At 40.3% G+C, this 19,740-nt stretch overlaps 1 protein-coding gene across 2 annotated transcripts; it reads right to left on the bottom strand.

Annotated features, from left to right (window-relative positions):
• Positions 1-447: 447 nt before the first annotated feature.
• UNC93A (unc-93 homolog A) lies at positions 448-19,314 on the bottom strand. Of its 2 annotated transcripts, none has more exons than XM_038132676.1 (8): positions 19,109-19,314; positions 15,610-15,791; positions 14,581-14,810; positions 11,444-11,569; positions 8,825-9,033; positions 7,566-7,701; positions 5,898-6,029; positions 448-1,543 (listed from the first exon to the last, which is right to left on the bottom strand). In XM_038132676.1, exons 1-8 carry the CDS (start codon positions 19,193-19,195, stop codon positions 1,278-1,280), a joined length of 1,368 nt encoding a protein of 455 aa, XP_037988604.1. In that variant the 5' UTR covers positions 19,196-19,314; the 3' UTR covers positions 448-1,277. The 2 variants fall into 2 exon arrangements, with proteins under 2 accessions (XP_037988604.1, XP_037988605.1); XM_038132677.1 differs by having other exon boundaries at positions 14,581-14,641; positions 15,687-15,791.
• Positions 19,315-19,740: the final 426 nt, after the last annotated feature.

Here is a 19,740-nt window from a genome sequence, read left to right as displayed (position 1 = left end):
GACATAACAATTTGGGGAATTTTGTCACACAAATTGTGTTATTGTTGTCACACTGTGTGATGCCTCATCCTCCTGCTGTGGTTAGTAACTGAGAGGAAGTAGTTTCAAGTGATATCTCCATGGCAAGCAACAACTTAGCTAGCTACATGTAGTTTATTTCCAGAGGCAGCGCTAGTCTTGGACATGAAGAGCATTTGCCTGCAATTCCTTTGGTGCTGTCTGCCTCACACAGAGAATCTGAATGTGTCATTACCAGTAATGAACATGAGGTCTGTGCATTGCTCTCTCATTAAGATGCAGGGACACTCTGCAGTAACTCTACTGTAACACTCTTCTCTCTGCAGTAAAACCACAAAAATCCATATCTAGAAACAATATGGGTAAAACTAAAGAGAAGTTGAAATGAGATGAGCCACTGCAGGATACGTGTAGGTCTCAAGAACTTATTACAGTGTAAGCCCATCCTCCTTTTCTCCCTATGTCTCTGTGACTTGCACTGCCACCTGTGCTCTTCTCATGGTGAAGTTCCACATGGCCTGGCTGCTCATCTTGAAAACAGCTCTGTCCGTGGATGGGAAAGTCAGGCAAGGTCATCATCACTGAAGTATTTTGTCTTGTAGAAGGCATCTCTTCTAGGATGAAGCTGCTGTAAGTGGTGACAGAAAATTTTGAGACAGGAAAATCAAAAGAGAAAGAGTGCTGAGATAGAGGGATGACATGGGCAGACTCACAGCTGTCTGCTGACCCAAGACAGGTTGGTGGACTTGGTGGTTGATTGATTCTGTGGTGCGCAGATATGAACTGCAGATATAGCCAGTCTGTAGGCTGATGTAATTTACAGCAGGTGTTAGAGAATGCAGCATGAAAACAACATAAATCTTTATAATTTATGGTTCCATAAAATGATGTGTGTTAATTACAATCAACTGAGCAACTGCAGTTACTTCTTTCATTATGCATGTGGTTTGACTGTAAAGCTATACCAGGTCTTATCTACAGAAACAAAAATGTGAGGACTACAGGAATCTTGCTTACATTTATTAAGACTTTATTTATTAGTTGGTCATCTGCCTGAAAGGGTCAAGTCAGATAATCTTCCCTTATAAAGGTGAGATGTCAAAGGAGGATTTTATTCCTGAGACATTTGCATTATAATGGCCTTGAAATCTGTTCCTTTACCATCTTTCTGGATACAGTACACACTGGAACACCCTTGGAGACATGCCTGTAAGGAGCTGGCCAGTTTGCTTTGCCTTCATCACTCTGATCCTGTTGGATTACATGTGTGTTTCCTGAGAGTGAGGTCCTCCATTTTCCTTCTTTGTAGCAGCAGGTGTCCCAGGGGAGCTCTTAGCCTCAAGGTATTCCACCGCTCCGTAGGTCACCATGGACAGCACAAGCACAGACAGTACAATGTATGCTTTGATGTAGACTTGCAATTTGGTGCTGTAAGCAAAGGCGATGACAAATCCAATTGATTCCCAGAGACGGTAATTTGCAAAGGCAGCCTCCTTGTTTTTCTCAAATAAAATGCCATAAAGTGCTGGAAGGAAGGAAGAAAGGAAGGAAAAACATGTCTTGTGAAGATTAAATCTGCAAGCAAATATTTTCTGCAAAGGGAATAAATAGAGCACAATGGGGAAGACAGACACTCCCTCATAAATGTCAGAGAAAGGAAAATACAAGCCTTGTCTTCAAAAAAATTGTTGTGCTTCTGTGATTGTAACAAGTGAAATAACAAAATAAACATGACAAAATAGAGAACATGGAAGAAAAGGGGAACAAAAATGCAAGGAAGGAAGAAAGGATGTGGTCTATTCAAGTAAGATGGCTGGACTTCTTTTTTCAAACTATTAGCTACAAAAATAAAGGCTTTTGGACTGATGAACAAGTAAGCAAGGAGAAAAATGAGTCCTTGACATTGTTGAGCCTCTATGCATAACTTTTGAGAAGCTCATACCAAATCCTTACAGACTTTCACAACATGGACCCAGATTAAGTATGCAAGACATGTCTCTCTTAATCAACCAGGTTTTTGAGTTTTCAGCTCCTGGATGGGATAGCAAATAGAATATCCTTGACACATACAGAACTTCCAGGCAGCAACTGGAAAACTTACTTGACATAGAGACTCAGTTCAACTGGTCATCCTAATGCAGTTGTGTTCACTGGGAAGCTCCCAATGAGCTCAGTCAGTTGCACACTCACCACTGGGATCCAGGGAGGGATTCCAGCCTCCAGGTCTGACTAGTGAAGCACACAGGGAACAGGAGAGAGCTTCCTTTACTCTGGGTGCTGAGCTAGCACCAGCGGTGATAAAGAACAGGACATTTACTCTCACTCAGACATGGTGTGCACAGAGGGAAGGAGAAGAATATCATGAACTTTGACTCTTTTCACCCATTTGTCTAACAACACATCTGTTTGAAATATGTCCATTCAGCCAAAAGGCAAAGAGGAATGCAAAGTTCTCAGAAAATCTGAGTAGACTCAGCTATCCCTTCAGTTTTGTTAAGCAGGGGGAGATTTCATCTGTATGAAAAGCTTATGTGTCCTGATGACTGCAAGAGGACATTTACTGAATTGTTTCAATTTAGGCATGATGGAAAATCTGTACAAGTGCATCACAAGATGTACTTAGTTCATTAAACTGGCTGAGTGGAGTGTAGATATGATAATCCTCCATAGTTTTGCCTAATAAATGAAAAAGTACAATTTGTTCATACTAATTTCCTGATATGCCCAGAGTTATCTTCTAGAAAGATATTAGGAAGGTTTCTAATTCCGTGGCAGTTCTATGTCAAAAGGTTCTCTGGTTTTCAGCTGGTACATGTTTGCTATTTTGAAGCACATTGCCTGGCTGAGCTTCAGCAGGACCTGCTAGGCTGAGTGAATAAAGAGGCTGCTAGTTCTGAAATGTCACAGTTCACTTCCATGGAAATTATCCTGGCTTTTTGCCACTGCCTGTTCTCCTACTCGTTCCCCTGGTACTAGTAGGCATGGGTATATAACATGATTGCTGGAAATTATTTGAGTCCAGGTTTATAAACTCTTTAAACTCATATCCTTTCTAAAGACACAAATCAGCCTGGAAAGGACTTGGTTTTAGAGTAGTCCACACGATAGTTCCATGGTACACAACTGTTAGGCCCCAGGTACAATTTTTGTCAGTGGGTAATACCAGCATCTGTGCTCAAGTTAGGTAAGAAAGAGCACTACACGCTCTGAAACAAAGTAGCTTTTATTGGAAATAAGTGAGAGCGTTCATACACGAATACAAACATGTCAGGAAAACTTCATAAGATGAAGTGATTCATCCACTGTGAGCCTACATATCCTCTAGGGGGTACTGGAGTATTAAATATCCACAGGAGCACAAAGCAAACCAAAGAATGCCTTAGGTATGTGGCACTGTGCCATTTATGTATTCACTGGTTAATCTACTGGCGCCCAAGCAGCACTCATGGGAGGTCAGCAAAGGAAGGACCACAGGACTTGTAAACCAATGTTATTTTGGAGGTTTTTTCTCACCTCATAGTCTTTGATGCTGGGAATTTCTAATGTAATATATAACTGTATAAAACTTTTGAAGGGGAGAAGACGTTTAGCCCTACGTGGGTATGTCAAATTGAAGATCCTATTCTGGGATGCAACATTGTGGGGTAATGTCACTGCACCTCTCTGTTGATCACTTTCATGTCATCACTTGATGTTTCACTGTGACAAAGTGAACTTTGTGTAATTTTATAAATGGGACCTGTGAAACAGCTGAGTAAGGTACAGACTAAAAAAAACTACCATGCAAGGAAAAAGAACATTTGGGTGTTTTCCAAATGTGAAGATTTTCACACAAATGTGAATTTTTCACAAGTATCTTGCAGGAATCTGGGAATGGAGATGACCTGAAACAGTGCTGTAAATAGAGATAAATCCTGTCACATAGTTGCAATTTAACTCATCCTTAAAGTAAGCATGAAGCATTGTCCACTGTTTTTGCCTCATCTGGGGGTTTGGAAACTACAGTCACTTCTCAGCCACCTTCTCCAATACTGAAGTCCTCTGTACTTATCCTTTTCTTCCCTAATGTGGTCCTCAGGTGCATTTTTGTCAGTCATGCAGGGACCTTACTGAGGAAACATGCTCCTCAAGGACATCTCAAATGTATGTAAATCCTAGAAAAGAGGGTACAAAGCCCAGCTCTTTTCAGTGGTGTCCAAGAAAAGTGGGCAAGAGGTCATGGCCATAAATTGAAATACATGTGGTTTCCTCTGAACATCAGGATTATTTTTTTTTTTACTATGAGCATGACTGAGCACTGTCACAGGTTGCCCAGAGAGGGTGTAGAGTGTTCTGATCTGGAAAATATGAAAGGGTCTCTGGATATGGTCCTGAGAAAGAGGCTGTGCCTGGATGGCCCTGCTTGAGCAAACCAGTTGTTGAAGTCCAGAGGTCCTTTCCATCCCTAACCCCACTGTGATTCTGAAAGAAGCACAGTATCCAAGGACAAGGCTTTCTGGATAAGACAGAAGCAGGACAAAAGACAGGTCCTTTATCCCAGTGGAAGACTAAGATAAGTTCTCAAAAGTGTTAGGAAGAAACTTGCAGAGCAGTTGGAAAGACTGTGGCTGAAGAAGCAGGAAATGAATGAACAGCTTTGCTTAAGGAGAGCAAATCCTTACTGATGTTCTCCTTACATGACCGTAAGTTTTATCAAGAGCACTGATTTAAAATTTTAACCTAAGGCACAAGCCTCTGGTAAGGATGTGAGATGATGAGAGGGTGTCCCTTGATGTAGGTACTAGCTCTCCTCTCAGGGATATGAACTGGAGCTGCTGGAGGGGCAGAGAAGGATGCTGGCCCTTGTGTGTTAGAGGCAGGGACATGTGCTCGAAAGGAGATCACTATCAGTGCCAGGCAATGGACTGTCATGTTTTCCATCTGGCTCTCCAGGAGGAACATGACACTTTATCTAGTGGTTGAAATCTTTTAAGGCCATGAAACAACCAAAGAGATCAGAGGAAGGAAGGCCAAGACACATAACCTTATGTGTACCCAGAGGATCACTTTCCCCTGAAGTGATTTTGTAATGATGTGACATAATTCCAGCTTAAATTTTTGGCAATGAATTCTATACTTTGCTTTTGCATTGTGTGAGAAATACTATTAATTTTTATTTCTATAAATGCTTCTGCCTGATAACTTTATCTGGTGTCACTAGTCCTGTTATTAGGAGATGCATTGAATTTCAAGTCACCTTCTCCAAACAATTAATTACCTTACTGACTGCTTTCCATACTTACCTCTTGTCCAGGCTAAAGCTTTTTAGTCTTCCTTCAAAGAGAAATGCCCCATGACCTCGCTCCTTTTTATTGCCTACTTATGCGTTATCACACTGGATTATGAGTTTGGAAATTGAGTAAATCAGAGCTGCATGAAGTTACTTGGCTGCATAGTATTGCTTTCTGTGATTTTCTCCTACATTTTTTTCCAATATTTCCGAACAGACAATTTTCTTCTTCTGTTGCTGAGCTTTTAGTTAATTTTTATCCAGAGTGCTCTCCTTTATTGTGAAAGACAGACTAAATGTATAATTCTTCTTAGTTTCTAAATTACTTTGAAATACTTATGCTCCTCCAGAATATTTATTCTGAATACCCGTTACCATCTTCTGCAGTATTCTTCTCTGTTCATCTTGGAAAAATTGGTTCAATGAGTATTTTGCATTCTTACTCCCAAGAGTTAGTAAGTAGTTCTATTTCTTCTGCTTTCCAATGAGTTAACATTTTTTTTAGATGCTGTCTTAAAGCCATTACCATTGTTATGCAGCATTGTTACATAGATTCAAACATGCAGACTTATATCTCAAGAGAATACATTTCATTGTCACTGGGACTTACCATTAGTTTGTGTTTGCCAAGCAGCATCAGATACACCCCAAAGACCAGGGATTACAAAAAACACAGCAAACTGCTTGGGATCAGGTTTCCAGAGCAGTACTGTTATTATACAGCTTGTGTTCAGAACTGCAGCTGTTGGTTTAGAAGGAAATAAAGAAGAGAAATATAGATGCAATTATAATCAGGATAGATTGTGGTAGATAACACTTTTTTATTCTACCCCCAATGAAAGCACAAGGCAATCTTAAAATCTTTCTGGTTCATTGAGCTTTGCGCAGACTGAGTTGGTATCACATGAAAAACAAGACAATGCAGGCCTTTGATAGTGTCTAATTCACAATTCTGAGCAGCGTCAGGAGCTGAGAGATCCTCAGTGCTGATATGGTTGTAGCCCAAAGGACACGAACCACCGAGTAGGAGAAGGAGCTTCTGAAAGGCTTGCAGTCACCATGTGAGGCATGTGGGAAGGGGGAACAAACACCCTTCTGCTCTCCTTTTCTTAAATGAGGTTTTCATTTAGGGCCAGAGGGGGCAATCAAGGATTTCTAGAGGGTGGCTTTGGGTCTTTCTTTTGAAAAGTGGTTTGTAAATGAGTCACAGATTTTTTCCCCCCAGGTGCACATTCACGGGCTGAGTAAAATGACCACTAAACAGAATTGAGAGGTTCAGAGGTCTTCCATTTCTAACACTACTAGGTGTTTTTGGTTTTTGGTTTTTTGGGTTTTTTTTTTAATATCTGAGTTTTATAGACTGAGACACACACCTAGAACAGACAGAAGCATCTTTGAGCTAGTGACTGTAACAGAAGGTGCTCTAAATTTCTTCTTCCTTGTCCAGGTTTAAAATTTCCTGCGGACAAAATGCCTAGAATGTTCTGATGTATATTGATCTATTCAGTGATGTTTCTAATAATACAAATTACTGCACAGTGGAAATAAGGTATTAGTCCACTTCAGTATGCATAATGTATACAGAGCCACAAAAGATATATTTCTTGGTATTTTTCAATGCCTCCATTATTCATCAGAACAATGATCTCTGGAGAGGGAGATGTTCTTAAATATGCAAATCTTTTCTCAAGGCAACATAAAAATTACTGTCCCATACACAAGCCCTTAAATTATTCTAGCCTGATGCATGACTTTCTTCTACTTTTCTCCCTATAGAACAAGTAGTAAAAAGGACAGCAGGCCAACCTTTAAAAAGCTTCCTGAAATTTCACTCAAATTTTCAAGTTTGTCATTTCCTGCGACTCAGGTCAACAGTGACTTGCTTTCACTCCATAAGGGTGAGGAGGTTTCAGCCCAGTGGAGAAATCCTACTTATGATAGTGCAAGTCTCAGCATCAGCATTGTAAGGTCATTTGTCATTGGCTGCATCAGAGCAATAAAGCATCAAAGCTATAGGGCACTTTCTGCATAGATAAAGCCCTCAAAAGCAGGTTGAACTTACATCACCAACAAAGTGATGTAAGGCAAAGACAGCAATACAGTGCTTAACTGTGAGCTGAGCTGCCTCTCTTCTCATGAATGACGTTTGTGAAGTCTGCCTCTCTGGCTTAGGATTTAATTGACAGCTGACAGCAAGCTATCCCTTTGTACATACAAAGGAGGGAGTAGTGGATGTGATTACATGTGGTGATCAGTCATTCAAGAAATCTTTACATACCTAATGCAAATAGAAGTTTTCTACCCGTGAACTGGGAGATCTTTCCAAAGAGCAGAGAGCAGAGGGAATTTATACCTGCAAAGCAGATCATCACATAGCCAACATAGTGTATCCCCAGGGCACAGGTCACAAAACTCTGCAAGAGAAGGGATAGTGGTGTCACATTTTCTTTGATAAAAATAAACAGCTAAAGTTCAGGGATCTTAGCCTGAGTGTTTGGTAAATGGATGAGATAAAAAGAGGACAGATAGAGAGTTTGCTGACAAGTCTCTGGTGCACTGACATAGCTGGCCTTCAGGAGCAACTTTGCTACCCCAGTTCCCAATCAGACTGATGCCATGCAAACAGGGGAATAACAAGCAGAACAAATCTGAGCACTGCTTGCTGCACAAATAAAAGTCCTGGAAGAAGCATTAAGAATTTTCTGCCCTTCACATCGTAGCCCAAGAGATGAAAATTGACAATTGACACTATGGTCATGACACAGCAGCTCCCAGAAAATAAGAGGACCTCTTCTATAAGAGTATATAACCAGTGGAGGTTGCCATGGAGTGCCCCTTTTAATCTGTTCCAACACAACAACAAGTGCACCGTTCCATCTGATTTATATGCAAGGTTTAGAAGCCTTAAGCATGAAAGGAGCAGCTCAGGAAGGTTGCCCTCTTTCTTTTGAGGCTTTCTCAACAAATGCCAGGAGAACACACCTCCTGCATGTCTAGGTTTGTCAAGAAACTGGAGGAGCAGAGGTGGTTTTAATCACTTCAATCTGTCAGACTCTGGACCTGCTGCAGTAGTGACTGGGGAGGGCTTTCAGCCAGCCATGTTGAGGACTTGCCCTCTTACCGTAAAGGTTGTCAAAATAAAATATGTGGAATGTGTGCTGACTTGCATTTACACAAGCTCTAGGGAAACCTGAAGAGGAAGGAAGATATGAAAGCTTTGCTGGCTTCTGGCTTTTCTCCCAGTTTGTTATTTACAACAAGGGGAAGAGTTTGAACCTGAAACTATCTGCTGTGGCCTCCACTGGTGAGTTAAGCTCTCTACTGCATTATTTTTGAGGCTGTTCCAAAGGACATATTTACTGCTGTTTGAAGATGTCACTCAGAGGTCATTCATGTAGAAGTAAGCAGTAATTTTGCAATCCACAAATCATCATTGAAAACATCTTCATTTGACAAGTAAATATTGACCAAATGTAATAGTGAGGCGCAACAGCACAAAAAAATCGGACAGAAATATATTTTCATTTACATCCATACCTTTGAGAAGTCACCAGAAAGAAATGCCTGTTCAAACCCACTGTACATTGTCAGAGGGATTAGAAGACACTGTCTTTTATCTTTAAGATGACGGAAAGTTGCTAGGAACGTAGACCAAAAGGATGTTTTTTCTTTCTCAGTCTCCACTTGGTCAGATTTGATCTGGTCCAGAAATATAATAACCAGCAACACAGCTAGCACACCACTAGCTGCAAAGAAAAACAAAACAAAAAGTTCATGAAAAACTGAGGAATGCTGAAAGAATGATGGGAAGTTGCTTGCTGCTGTTACTGTTCTGACTTGGTTCTTAGCTCTCTGTGGGATATTTTGGCAGCTGCCTCAGATTCCGCTTCAGTGTAAAGGCCATTTCTGTATAAACAAGAAGGCCTGCTCTACATTCACATCTTTTGCATACAGCTGTGCACTCGCAAATCCCCTCAGCTTAGCTGTGGCTGGCCTGTTGTGACAGCCGCCGGGCCAGCTGCAGAGCCACAGAGGGTGATGGCTCTCCCTTCCAGGGCAGTCCAGGGGCACTGCGATGGGAGCTGGCCAGAAACAGCTCCCTTGGGAGCTATCAGAAGGCTTTAAATCAACAAGAGAGAGGAGTATTCACTTCCAGTGCCAAGGTTTTCATGGCTAGCAGGGCTCTTCTTTCAAATACATGGAAAGAAAAATAAATGCTGTCTTAAAACCCAATATATGTTGTGCCTTTTTTTTTTTTTGGCTCAGAACCTTGCTTTGAGTATGGAATATATGCTGTTTTGAAGATGATAGTGAGCAGCTCTAGTTAACTTGAAAAGATGGAAGTTACAGCTTTAAACCTATAATTTCTGAGCAGAAGCAGCATATAAAAGAATATATGGAGTAGTTAATCAGAAAATGATCATTCATGTATCAGTCTAGATTTATTGCTTGTGTAGTGAATCAAAACATTTTTTTTCATGTTGTCAAGAAGACAACCATGCCTCATAATATACATGAGACAACCACAGATTCACAACTGATTGCTTCATTACAGATGCAGGGCATGATAATGTTTCCTCACTTATGCTGACTAGAATTCCATCCATGGAAAGAACTACAGTTCAGAGTAAGATGAGAACCGGCCACCTCTTTCCATCCACTTCGCTTATTTAATGTGCTCCTATGTTATGCTTATGGATATTTTCTCTCTACTGTGAACTTTTAATACCCAAATACATCAGCAGATTTACAATAAATTGCCTCATTTTTTTATTGTTTATTATTTTTCATCCAGGTCTCCTAGAATTTCTCCAGTGTCCTGGTTCCCCACTGTGGCTGAGCTGTAAATCCTTCATGATTCAAGTCATTATTGGTTCTGCCAGAGTGTTTATTAGTACTTATGGACTGATTGCTGGACTTAAATGGATGAGAGCAGGACATCCACATTTTCAGAAAAAATATATATATAAAATACCTTAAATGAATCAAGAGCAATTATAGGAGATAATGGCATGGGTTAATAGTGGTTGGTATGACCATAAATAGAAACATTCATAGTCCTTGAGAAAATGAAACAGCAGAAGAGTTATCCACTATTGTCTCACCCCAAGCTGGGCAAAACAAGTATTCAGCCACCAAATAGAAGACACATTTTAAAAATGTCTGTGAATGAAATATTTAGCCAGTTACTTTCCCTTGGGGTAAGAAAAGACATCTCTTTTATTCAGAGCTTAAAAGAAAAATGAAACTCCACTGATGCGGGGTCAGGAGGTAGTAGGGTTGCATTCACTTTGCATGCACAAAGCCTAAGGAAGTGCTGTATATGTTAGTCATCAAATTTAAATTTAAACTTTACAGACAAACATGCCTTTAGAAGAAAGTCATCAGCTCCAGTACATTCTGGGAGGAGAGTGGGGGCATATTTTTTACACTTTCCCACCAATTAGGAATGGAGGATGTGGACAGAGGAAGAGTTTTCTGCAATGCCCTTGTGCACTGAGATCTGGCCCTGCCTGGACCACATACACGCTCTTGGGGTGTATGGCAAATTCTATGTTTTTGTCTCAGCACAGAGAGTACATCTATGTTCAGAGACTGCAAAAATATTTTGACAGAGCTAAGGTGCACATTGTCTTACCTTTATCCTTTATCCAGAGAATTCTTTATCCAGATCCTTTCCTTTATCCAGAGAATAACTTCTTTTGAGTGGGATACTTTTTGTAACTTTCCTCACTCAGTTAATCCTTGCACATCTATTTTCTCTTTTAATGGCATCAGCTTCCCTGTGTTTAATTCTTTTCTAGTCTTGTGCAAGGAAGATCTCTAGCAGCTATAAATATATAGCATCTTTTACTAAGTGGGAGATATGCCAATTTGCCTGGCTGAATTTGGGTTACCACACTGGGCTTCAGCTTTATTCCAGGTGAAAAAGGTAAATAATATCTTTCTCCTTTAGATAAAAATGATGAAGCTCTGGCAAAAAGCATTAGAACTATTTAGGAAGGAGTTGTTTATAGCTCCCACATATCTCATTTTCCTTTAGCAAATTGGATTGAAGGAGAAAGTCAGAATCTTCACCTGCAAAGCCATGTTAGATTCCATTAGTACTAGGCTCTCCATCAGCGATACTGATTAAAGATTGTGTGGATTACTCACCAGTATAGACCCCTACCAGTGTGTAGATTAAGGAGTCAGAGGGTCTTTCTGACCAAGTGCTGTTAGTGGTATCAGTCAGGCAGTCATATGCTCCACAGCATTCCAGGTCTTCTTCTGAGATCTCCCCTAATTACGAACAAAAAGAAAGGCAAGTCAGTGAAGAGATGAAGTCCACACTATGTGTAAGGATATGAGGATTTAAGGAATCCAGTGCTTAGTGATTGGTCCTGGTTTCAAGTCTTTCCTGATTAGAGATATTTAACTTCAGAATCCCCATTTAACACACAAAAATTTGGTTTAAGAGCAACAAAGGAGACACTGAACACTGAATTAATGGTTACATGAGGACAGGGACTAAAGTTAAAGCTGAAATCTGAATCCAAGCTCAATTTGCAGTATTCAGTTTGAGTATATATTTTTACCTCTTAATCATAATACTTCATGAGATAGGTCTCTAAGTTTACACCAGCAAGGGACTGATGGACTTCAGTTCTTACAGCCACCCCGCATTTTCCCTCTCCAGATGATTTCTGTATATGTCAAAGGAACAGAAACCACCTCAAAACACATTTTTTTTCACATAAATTCAAATTATTATTACTCAGTATTGCAGTCTTCCAAGTAGCCTTCTTTTCTTGACTTTATTATTTTACTATGGCCTTTATGACTTTCTGAGAACACACTTGAAACTAACAATTCAGCAGGGTTTGGAGTAAGACCTTTGCTTTATGCAGTCCTATCGCTTTTGTGCAGGGCATATGTCACACCCACAAACACTCATGTACTCACACACACTGTCACCAGCACACTGTGCCCACTTCCTCCAGTACCCTACTGGTAAAGAATAAAGGCTAACCCAAAGTGTCAGCCTGAATAAACTGTCTACTGGAGGAGGATGATCCAAAACCCACACCATAATTTTAGTGCTTTCACTGCAGAATTTGTCTGTGTTGCAAGCACAAGGGCAATATGGCTGTACCGTGGCTGGTTCCTTAAGGAAGAGCTGATCCATAATTTTTCAATTACGCTTATTGTGTAACTACTTTTAGTGTGTTTTTCCTCATTGCTTCCCATCAAAGCTGCTGTGATGTGAATCAGCTGTCTATCCAGCTTCATAAACAACTTTAGGTTCAACATAAAATAAAATGTAGTAATGTAAAGAAAATCATTACCTTATTATAGTCACTACTACTACAGACCTTCAGCAAAAAATAGACAAACAGACCTTCAGCAAAATTGCCAAATGCAAAAGTTGAGTCACATGAATGAAGTGTGGTAGTGTGTAAAACAAGTTTTTTATTGGTTCCTGCATCATCTGATGATGAAGCTGCACCTGCAATTAGTCATATGCAAGCTGCAAGGCAGGGTTTGCACTGTTTCTCTTGAATCTAAACTGTAATATTGTTGAGTGAGGAAGGATGACTCTGTCTTCAGTTCTGGTAGTACCATATAGTGTAACTTTGCCTTACTGTGTCTGGATGCAGTGATGCAGGCAATACGTCTGGAGCAGGTACATGAATTTTATGCATTTTGATTCTCCAGATACATTCTGAATCTTTCCTACTGCTCAGCAAAAATGATACTTTTTAAGTACATGAAAATATGAATGGATGCCTTTGCACAAGACTCAGAGGAGAGAAAAAGAATTGCATGACTGGATATTTGCATGACTGGAGATTCTTACCCCCTCGCCCCAGCAAAGAAGTGTCTAGATTAAAGCTGTGTCTCACTGAGAAGGCACAGTAGAGAAACTTATAACTACTCATCACTGTCATGAAGATGCGCAAAGCCCTTGGCTTTGAGAGTTGTTCACAGGAACACAGAATTCTCTGAAATTCTATGTAATAGATAAAAAAAATAAGTGTCTTTAAAATTTGGAGGAACATCCTCAAAAGTAAAACTAGGAAGGGATTTACTAGACCAGAAAAACTGGTGTTTTATTCTTCTTGTTAAAATTATGTGTGCTATGAGGCAGAGTCCAATGGTTGCAGTCTGTACAGACCCCACAGCAGCCCCACTGCCTTTACCCTGCAAGTGAAATCAGAACAGTCCCTCCTAAGATATCATGTGGCTCTGGGATCAGGTCAGCAGGGCTCCACTGCACTTGAAAAGGTCTGCCAGCATTCTGCTTTAATGGTGCTTCACCTACAGATACTTACGTAGAATCATCCTTCCTTTAAAACTAAATATCACACCTTGTGGCAACTACTTTGCCATAAATCCAAGGATACAAAGATTAAAACCTGATGCCAGCTTCCTGATATTCAGCTTTAACCTGGTAGCTATTTCAGAACTCCTCTGAGGACATACTGCTTAACTGAGACAGGAAAGAGGTAACTTCTTGCTACTCATAGTAGCAGTGTATATGGAAAGTTCTCTCCATGTCTGGAGAACAACCCTGTTTTGATTGTGACAGGATGTGGAATATGCAGGAGACTGCAATGATAAAACACCACCGCATTTTGTATCTCTAAGGTGGCATCCAAATATTAATTTATCTTCACATCTACCCTTTTAAAATTGACACCAATTACATGCATGGGAAACGAGGGCACTGCTGCTGAGTGATTTCTTCAAGCTACATTGGCATCTGCTGTCTGAGCCTGAAATACAGCAGAGGAGCCCTGGCACACAGGCTCCTGCCAACAGCTACTGATATTTCTTCTTGACAGCTCTGTAGAGCACTCATTTTCAGCAAGCCCAGCGACCAGTCTGACTAATTTTGAATGCATAACAGCAAACTAACCCAATACTACAAGCTTTACAAAAAGGTTGGTTCAGTATTTTGTCTTTTGTTTTAAACCACTTTTAATAGAAGTCAGATGTGAAGGATTGTCACTGCCTGCAGTCTACCTATGCTTTGCAATACAGGAGTAGAATTCAAACAGAATTCAATAGAGTTCTATTTTTTAGCTAATTGTCTAAACTCTATGGCTGGTTTTTGGTAGAAAATAGACACTTTTAGAGAGAAATTTAACTCATCTATTTCAGACATCTATCCTCAGATGGGCTAACTCTCATCTGGAGTGCCTGCTTCCACTGACTATGAAAGCTCAGCTGCAGAAATCTACCTCTCATCTATCTAGAACTAGTTAATATTTATAGAAAGATGTGCCAAAATTTTAAATATATTTTACCTTGGTTGGAAGATTGGCTAAGTATCAAGGATGAGATAAGATTTCCCCAGACGCCGGCAGTCTGAAACACCAGAAAGAAGATCCCAAAGTATTGGCTGATAATGTCTTTTGCACTTTTTCCTGCTTTCTCAGCATACAAAGTGCCAGCAATAGTGAGGTAAGTGCATTTGGCAGACCAGAGTGGTGCTCCTCCTAAGCCCAGGATCATAGAGGTAGGGATAAGTGTGTACCTGCCAAAGAACACTTTATTTAGCATAGCTGTTACCATTAGCATAATAATCATTTGCCCACAGATCCTGCAGCAAAAATAGACATCAAAGAAATAGATTTATCCTTTTTATGATACAATAAATCTGTTACATGGAATCAAGAGAAGGCCAGCCTTGTGAAGTTTAGGCTGTGCAAGCATATGCAGGTCTGTGCGGGAATTGGGCCTAGGCCAGGCTGGCTAGGTCTGTGCTCATGTGCCATAACTTCTCATAAGTTAAACTATGTTAAACTGAGAATTTAATTGCACATGCACTTCAGAAGATGGATATTGATAACTTTCCTCTATGGAGTTGCAACCCTTGTCACTGGAGAGCAGAAGTTGTTTCTTTAGAAAGAGCTAGGCAGGAGTTAGCCTTCTCCTGTGGTCCTCTTCTCCCAGAGCTACTGGCTGGAAGATAGTCCTCCCTTCAACCTTTTCTAAAACAACCCTAAAAGTCTTTTGACTTATAAATGAAACTCCTGTTTTTGTTTTTGTTTTTTTTTTTTTTTTCCGCAAAGAGGAATCTCTGCTACAAATGTGAGTTAGAGAAGCAACTTCAGGTGAGTAGACGGATGTATTCATTCTGACTCTTTGCACATTTTCACCTCTCTGGTCCACCTAAAATTGTATTTATTTATCTCAATTTGTTCCAAGTAGCACCTTCTGCATCCAACTTTCTACTCTGCAATACAGTGTTAGAGTAGGAATGGAGAAGAAAAAGAAGAAAGAACTTGTTTTGTTTGAACACACCAGAGAGGGCTAAAGTATTTAAATCCTACCAGCTAGCATAGAAGTTCCCTAAGGAGTAGGCAACGTAGCAGCACATGGAGACTGCAATGGTCCACTTGCAGCCCACCTTCTTGATGATGATTGGAGGCAGGAACATGGATGATAAGGTGAGTGCAGCATACAGAACGCTTAAGGAAGCAACACCCAGGCCTTCTTCTGCATTGAGACTGCTCTGCAGGGATAAAAACAGCTATTGAGACAAATTTTACCACAGGTAAATTTTACCACTACTAGAGAGTGTACAAAGAGTGGCTTTGGGCTGAAATAAAGAGACATAGCATCTGGGCTGGGTATTACTGTCACATTTCCCCAAAACAGCCTGATTATGGACTTAGAAATTTCTTCAAAATGATAGACCATTTATGAAAACATGATACAAAACCAGGTGAGGATTTCCCAGATTCAAAGCTTTGGTAAGTCATTCTTTAGATTATTTCATGTTATTTGTTTGAGTTTCTCTTTGAAAGCAAAGAGAATTCAATCTTTGAATGAAAGATAACCTTTTTCTTGCCTTCATTTGTTGTCTCAGGCAGGAATATTCTCAGATCTGCATTGCATGGGCTGGCATAGCAATAGTGGGAGATTCTTTGCTTTAAACTACAGGCCTGATAATTTCTAAGATTTTCAGATGCCAAGGTCCAAATATCCTAATAGGCTCGCAGCGGCTCTTGGTAGTTGGAAGTAACTGATTCACCCACATTTTCACAAAGAAGGAATAACATTTTACTGATCTAACCAGGTTTTATAGTTTTATGCTCAAACTAGTTCTCCTCTTGTCTGGATGCTCTGAAGGTTGAAATGAGAAGATCAATTTGGGAGACCTGGGCAAGCTTGAATTATGGGTCCGTGCGAACCTAATGAGGTTCAACAAGTCCAAATTCAAGGGTCAGGGCAATCCCAGACATGAGTACAGACTCATTGAGAACTCATTGAGAGTAGCCCTGCAGGGGAGGACTTGAGAATTCTGTGCATGAAAATCTGGACAAGAGCAACAGTGTGTGCTCGCAGCCCAGAAGGCCAGCTGCATCCTGGGCTGCATCAAAATTAGTGTGACCAGCAGGGCAAGGGAAGTGATTCTCCCCCTCTACTCTGCTCTGGTGAGTCCCCATCTGAAACACTGCATCTAGTTTTGGGGTCCCTGGCACAGGAAGGACATGCACCTGTTGGAGAGGAGGGCCATGAAGATGATCAGAAGGATGGACCACCTATCCTAGACAGGCTGTGAGGGTTGGGATTGTTCAGGCAGGAGAAGAGAAGACTCCAGGAAGACCTCAATGAAGCCTTACAGTACTCAAATTAAAAAGTGAGGATGTGACTTTTCACAAGGGCAGATAGTGATAGGCCAAGAAAAGGCAACGGTTTTAAACTAAAAGAGAGATTTAGGGTACATATTAGAAAGAAAATCTTTACTGTGATGGTGGTGAGGCATTGGAACAGGTTGCCCAGATAATCTGCAGATGCTCCATCCTTGGAGATGTTCAAGCCCAGACTGGATGGAGCTTTGAGCAACCTGGTTTAGTGGAAGGTGTACTTGCTGATGGTGGAGGATTAGAAAGAGATGATCTTTAAGTTCCTTTCCAACCAAACCATCCTGCAATTCTATGCTGCTTAACAATGTTTTCCTGATTATTTTGATTAATAGGTGATACTTCAGCATGATTTTGGAAGGGGGACTGGGTGCTGAGGGGGTGGCAATGGAGAGCATTGTAGGAGAATGAAGCTGTTGGTGGCTTCACGGAACACTTTCCAAGCCTGCAGTGTCTGTGCAGTCTGGCCATGCAGGACCATGGTGGCAGTCATGCAGCACGCTTGGAGACAGACAGGTACCAGGACAGTGAGGCGAGGACAGTCTCTGTTAGAGCAGGGCCAAGGCATTTGAGAATTGGAATGGTTGTTTTGTACACAGACAAAGAGGTTTCCTGATCTCAGAGGTCTTATTTTTGAAATATAACATGCCTGGTTTTGTCAGCTACAACTTTCAAAAACTAAAAGCCAGGCTTCCACAGTCATATGATTTTTACTGTCTGGTTTTTTTTTGTTTCATTGTGTTTTGTTTTGTTTTTGTTTTTGGTTTTTGTTTTGGGGTTTTGTGGGTTTTTTGCATGTTTGTTTTTTGGTTTTTTTGTGGGTTGTTTTGGGTTTTTTTTTGGAGGGGGGGGTCTGTGTAGTTATCTATTGAAATGAATGATGAAAATTTTTAATATTCCAGTTTCAGGTGCACAGGTTCACAGAATATTCTGAGTTGTAAGGGACTCACAGGATTATCAAGTCCCACTCTGAAGTAAATGGCCTGTATGGGCAGTAAATGGCCTGTATGTTGTTGAACCCACAACCTCGTTGTCATTAGCACCAAGCTCTATCCAACTGTTTCAGATGGTGGGACTGACTTGCAGCTTCTAGGGTTTATCTTTCCCTGCCTCATCAGTCTCTCCAACTCATAATACCTCCATCAAGTTTTGGGACTGTTTTTGCAGAACAGCCCTGAGTTCAGAATCTGACAATGCCAGCAAAGAAAAGCTGTTCAAGGAGAGAAGAGAGACTTACAGAACAAGGACAGGCCTCTTCCTGAAATGAGGTCAAGCCGTCATTATTGCAAACAAGTTCATCATGTTATGACTCAAGTTCCACCTTTAAGGCACAGAGATTCCCACTCCAGATGGAAAATTCAATCCAGTTGATCATGATCATACATTAATATCCTGCCTAAAGTTGCTTGTCAATGTCTTCTATTCATTTATCAGCCATTAGACCAGCAGAGAAGTTTAGGTTTTAGGCTGAGAAGTTTCTCCCTGTGTTTATCTACTCAGAAGCATTCAGAGACAGCAACAGAAATCTTCAGTCTTTTATTTTGGAAGAGCAAGTGAGCTCTAATGGGAACCTGAGTATTCAAGTCATTCTACAAATCCATCTCTGCTACTATGTTTTAGGATCTTAATACCAGTAAAACTACAACCGCCTTATTAAAAATTAATATTTTTACTATTACGTTATATCATGATCCTAGAAATTATTGTATTATCTTATACTTTAACTATTTAATGATTTGGGCATAATTTTTAATTATTTCACATTGCTGTAGAATAATAATTATTAAAAAATCATAGCAATTTAGAAATATTCAAAACAAATCCTTTCCGGAAACTGAATTTGTTTTCCATTTGGAAATATCTTCTTTTGAGAAAAATCATCTCAGGTTAATTTTGTTTTCTGTTTCCATTAAAACAAATTTCGTGGATCTAGAGTAGTAGCATGACACAAGCATGAGAGCTATTTGAGAAATACTAGAATAAAATATTTAGTAAATGCTGCGGATCTGTGTGAGGAATATTAGCCTGCAGCAAGTTAATGTTCTAACCCACCTTATAAAAAATACTGTGCATGCCTTCCTCACAGACACCATGGAAAGACTGATGTGTTTCACACTACCAGTTGGCTTGATGCCCTTCCAGACCAGCTGTCCTGATAGCCAGTGGGAGATGCCCCTCTTACCTGAAGACTCTGCAGTCCTGAGTAAGCAGTAAAGAGAAGTAAAAATCCAAAAGAAATGACCAAAACATTCTTAAGATTCCTTTCCATGTTGATTCATAGAAGACAAAAGGTCTGCCGGTGGGCAAAGCTGATCCAATTATTCCAGGGGATGATTTGAGTTGGAGAAAAACAGCTTATGCCTCGTTGGAAAAGGTCACTTTTTTCTGTGTTTGTAGAGAAGAGAGTTGCTAATTATTTGAAGACTGACCAGTGAACTTTATTTTTACATAGTACTGAAAACTTCTTACAGAGTTGTTACTCATTCACTTGTTACTCAGGCAATAGCCAGCAGTCCCAAGGGCACCTATCATGTTTTTTTACAGAGGTATATAAGTCTCTTGCAACACTTGCACCTATTTGAGTACTGAAGTAATATATTATATGGCTCTCCACTACGATCAGCACAGAAGAAAAAATTGCAAGCTGTGAAATCACTTTCTGTCATAAAGATACACAAGTCCAAAAGGGACAAAGATTAAATGCTGTGCTGAAATCTATATCAAGTCTCTTGCTTAACTATGGTTACAAAGGCGTGTTAGGAAATGAGACTGTGCTACAGCTCTGTCTGCATGCACCAGCTCCATAACTGGGCA

Source organism: Motacilla alba, chromosome 3 (genome assembly GCF_015832195.1).
Source record: "Motacilla alba alba isolate MOTALB_02 chromosome 3, Motacilla_alba_V1.0_pri, whole genome shotgun sequence".
Classification (NCBI taxonomy): domain Eukaryota; kingdom Metazoa; phylum Chordata; class Aves; order Passeriformes; family Motacillidae; genus Motacilla; species Motacilla alba.
This window is presented reverse-complemented; position numbering and strand designations above follow the sequence as displayed.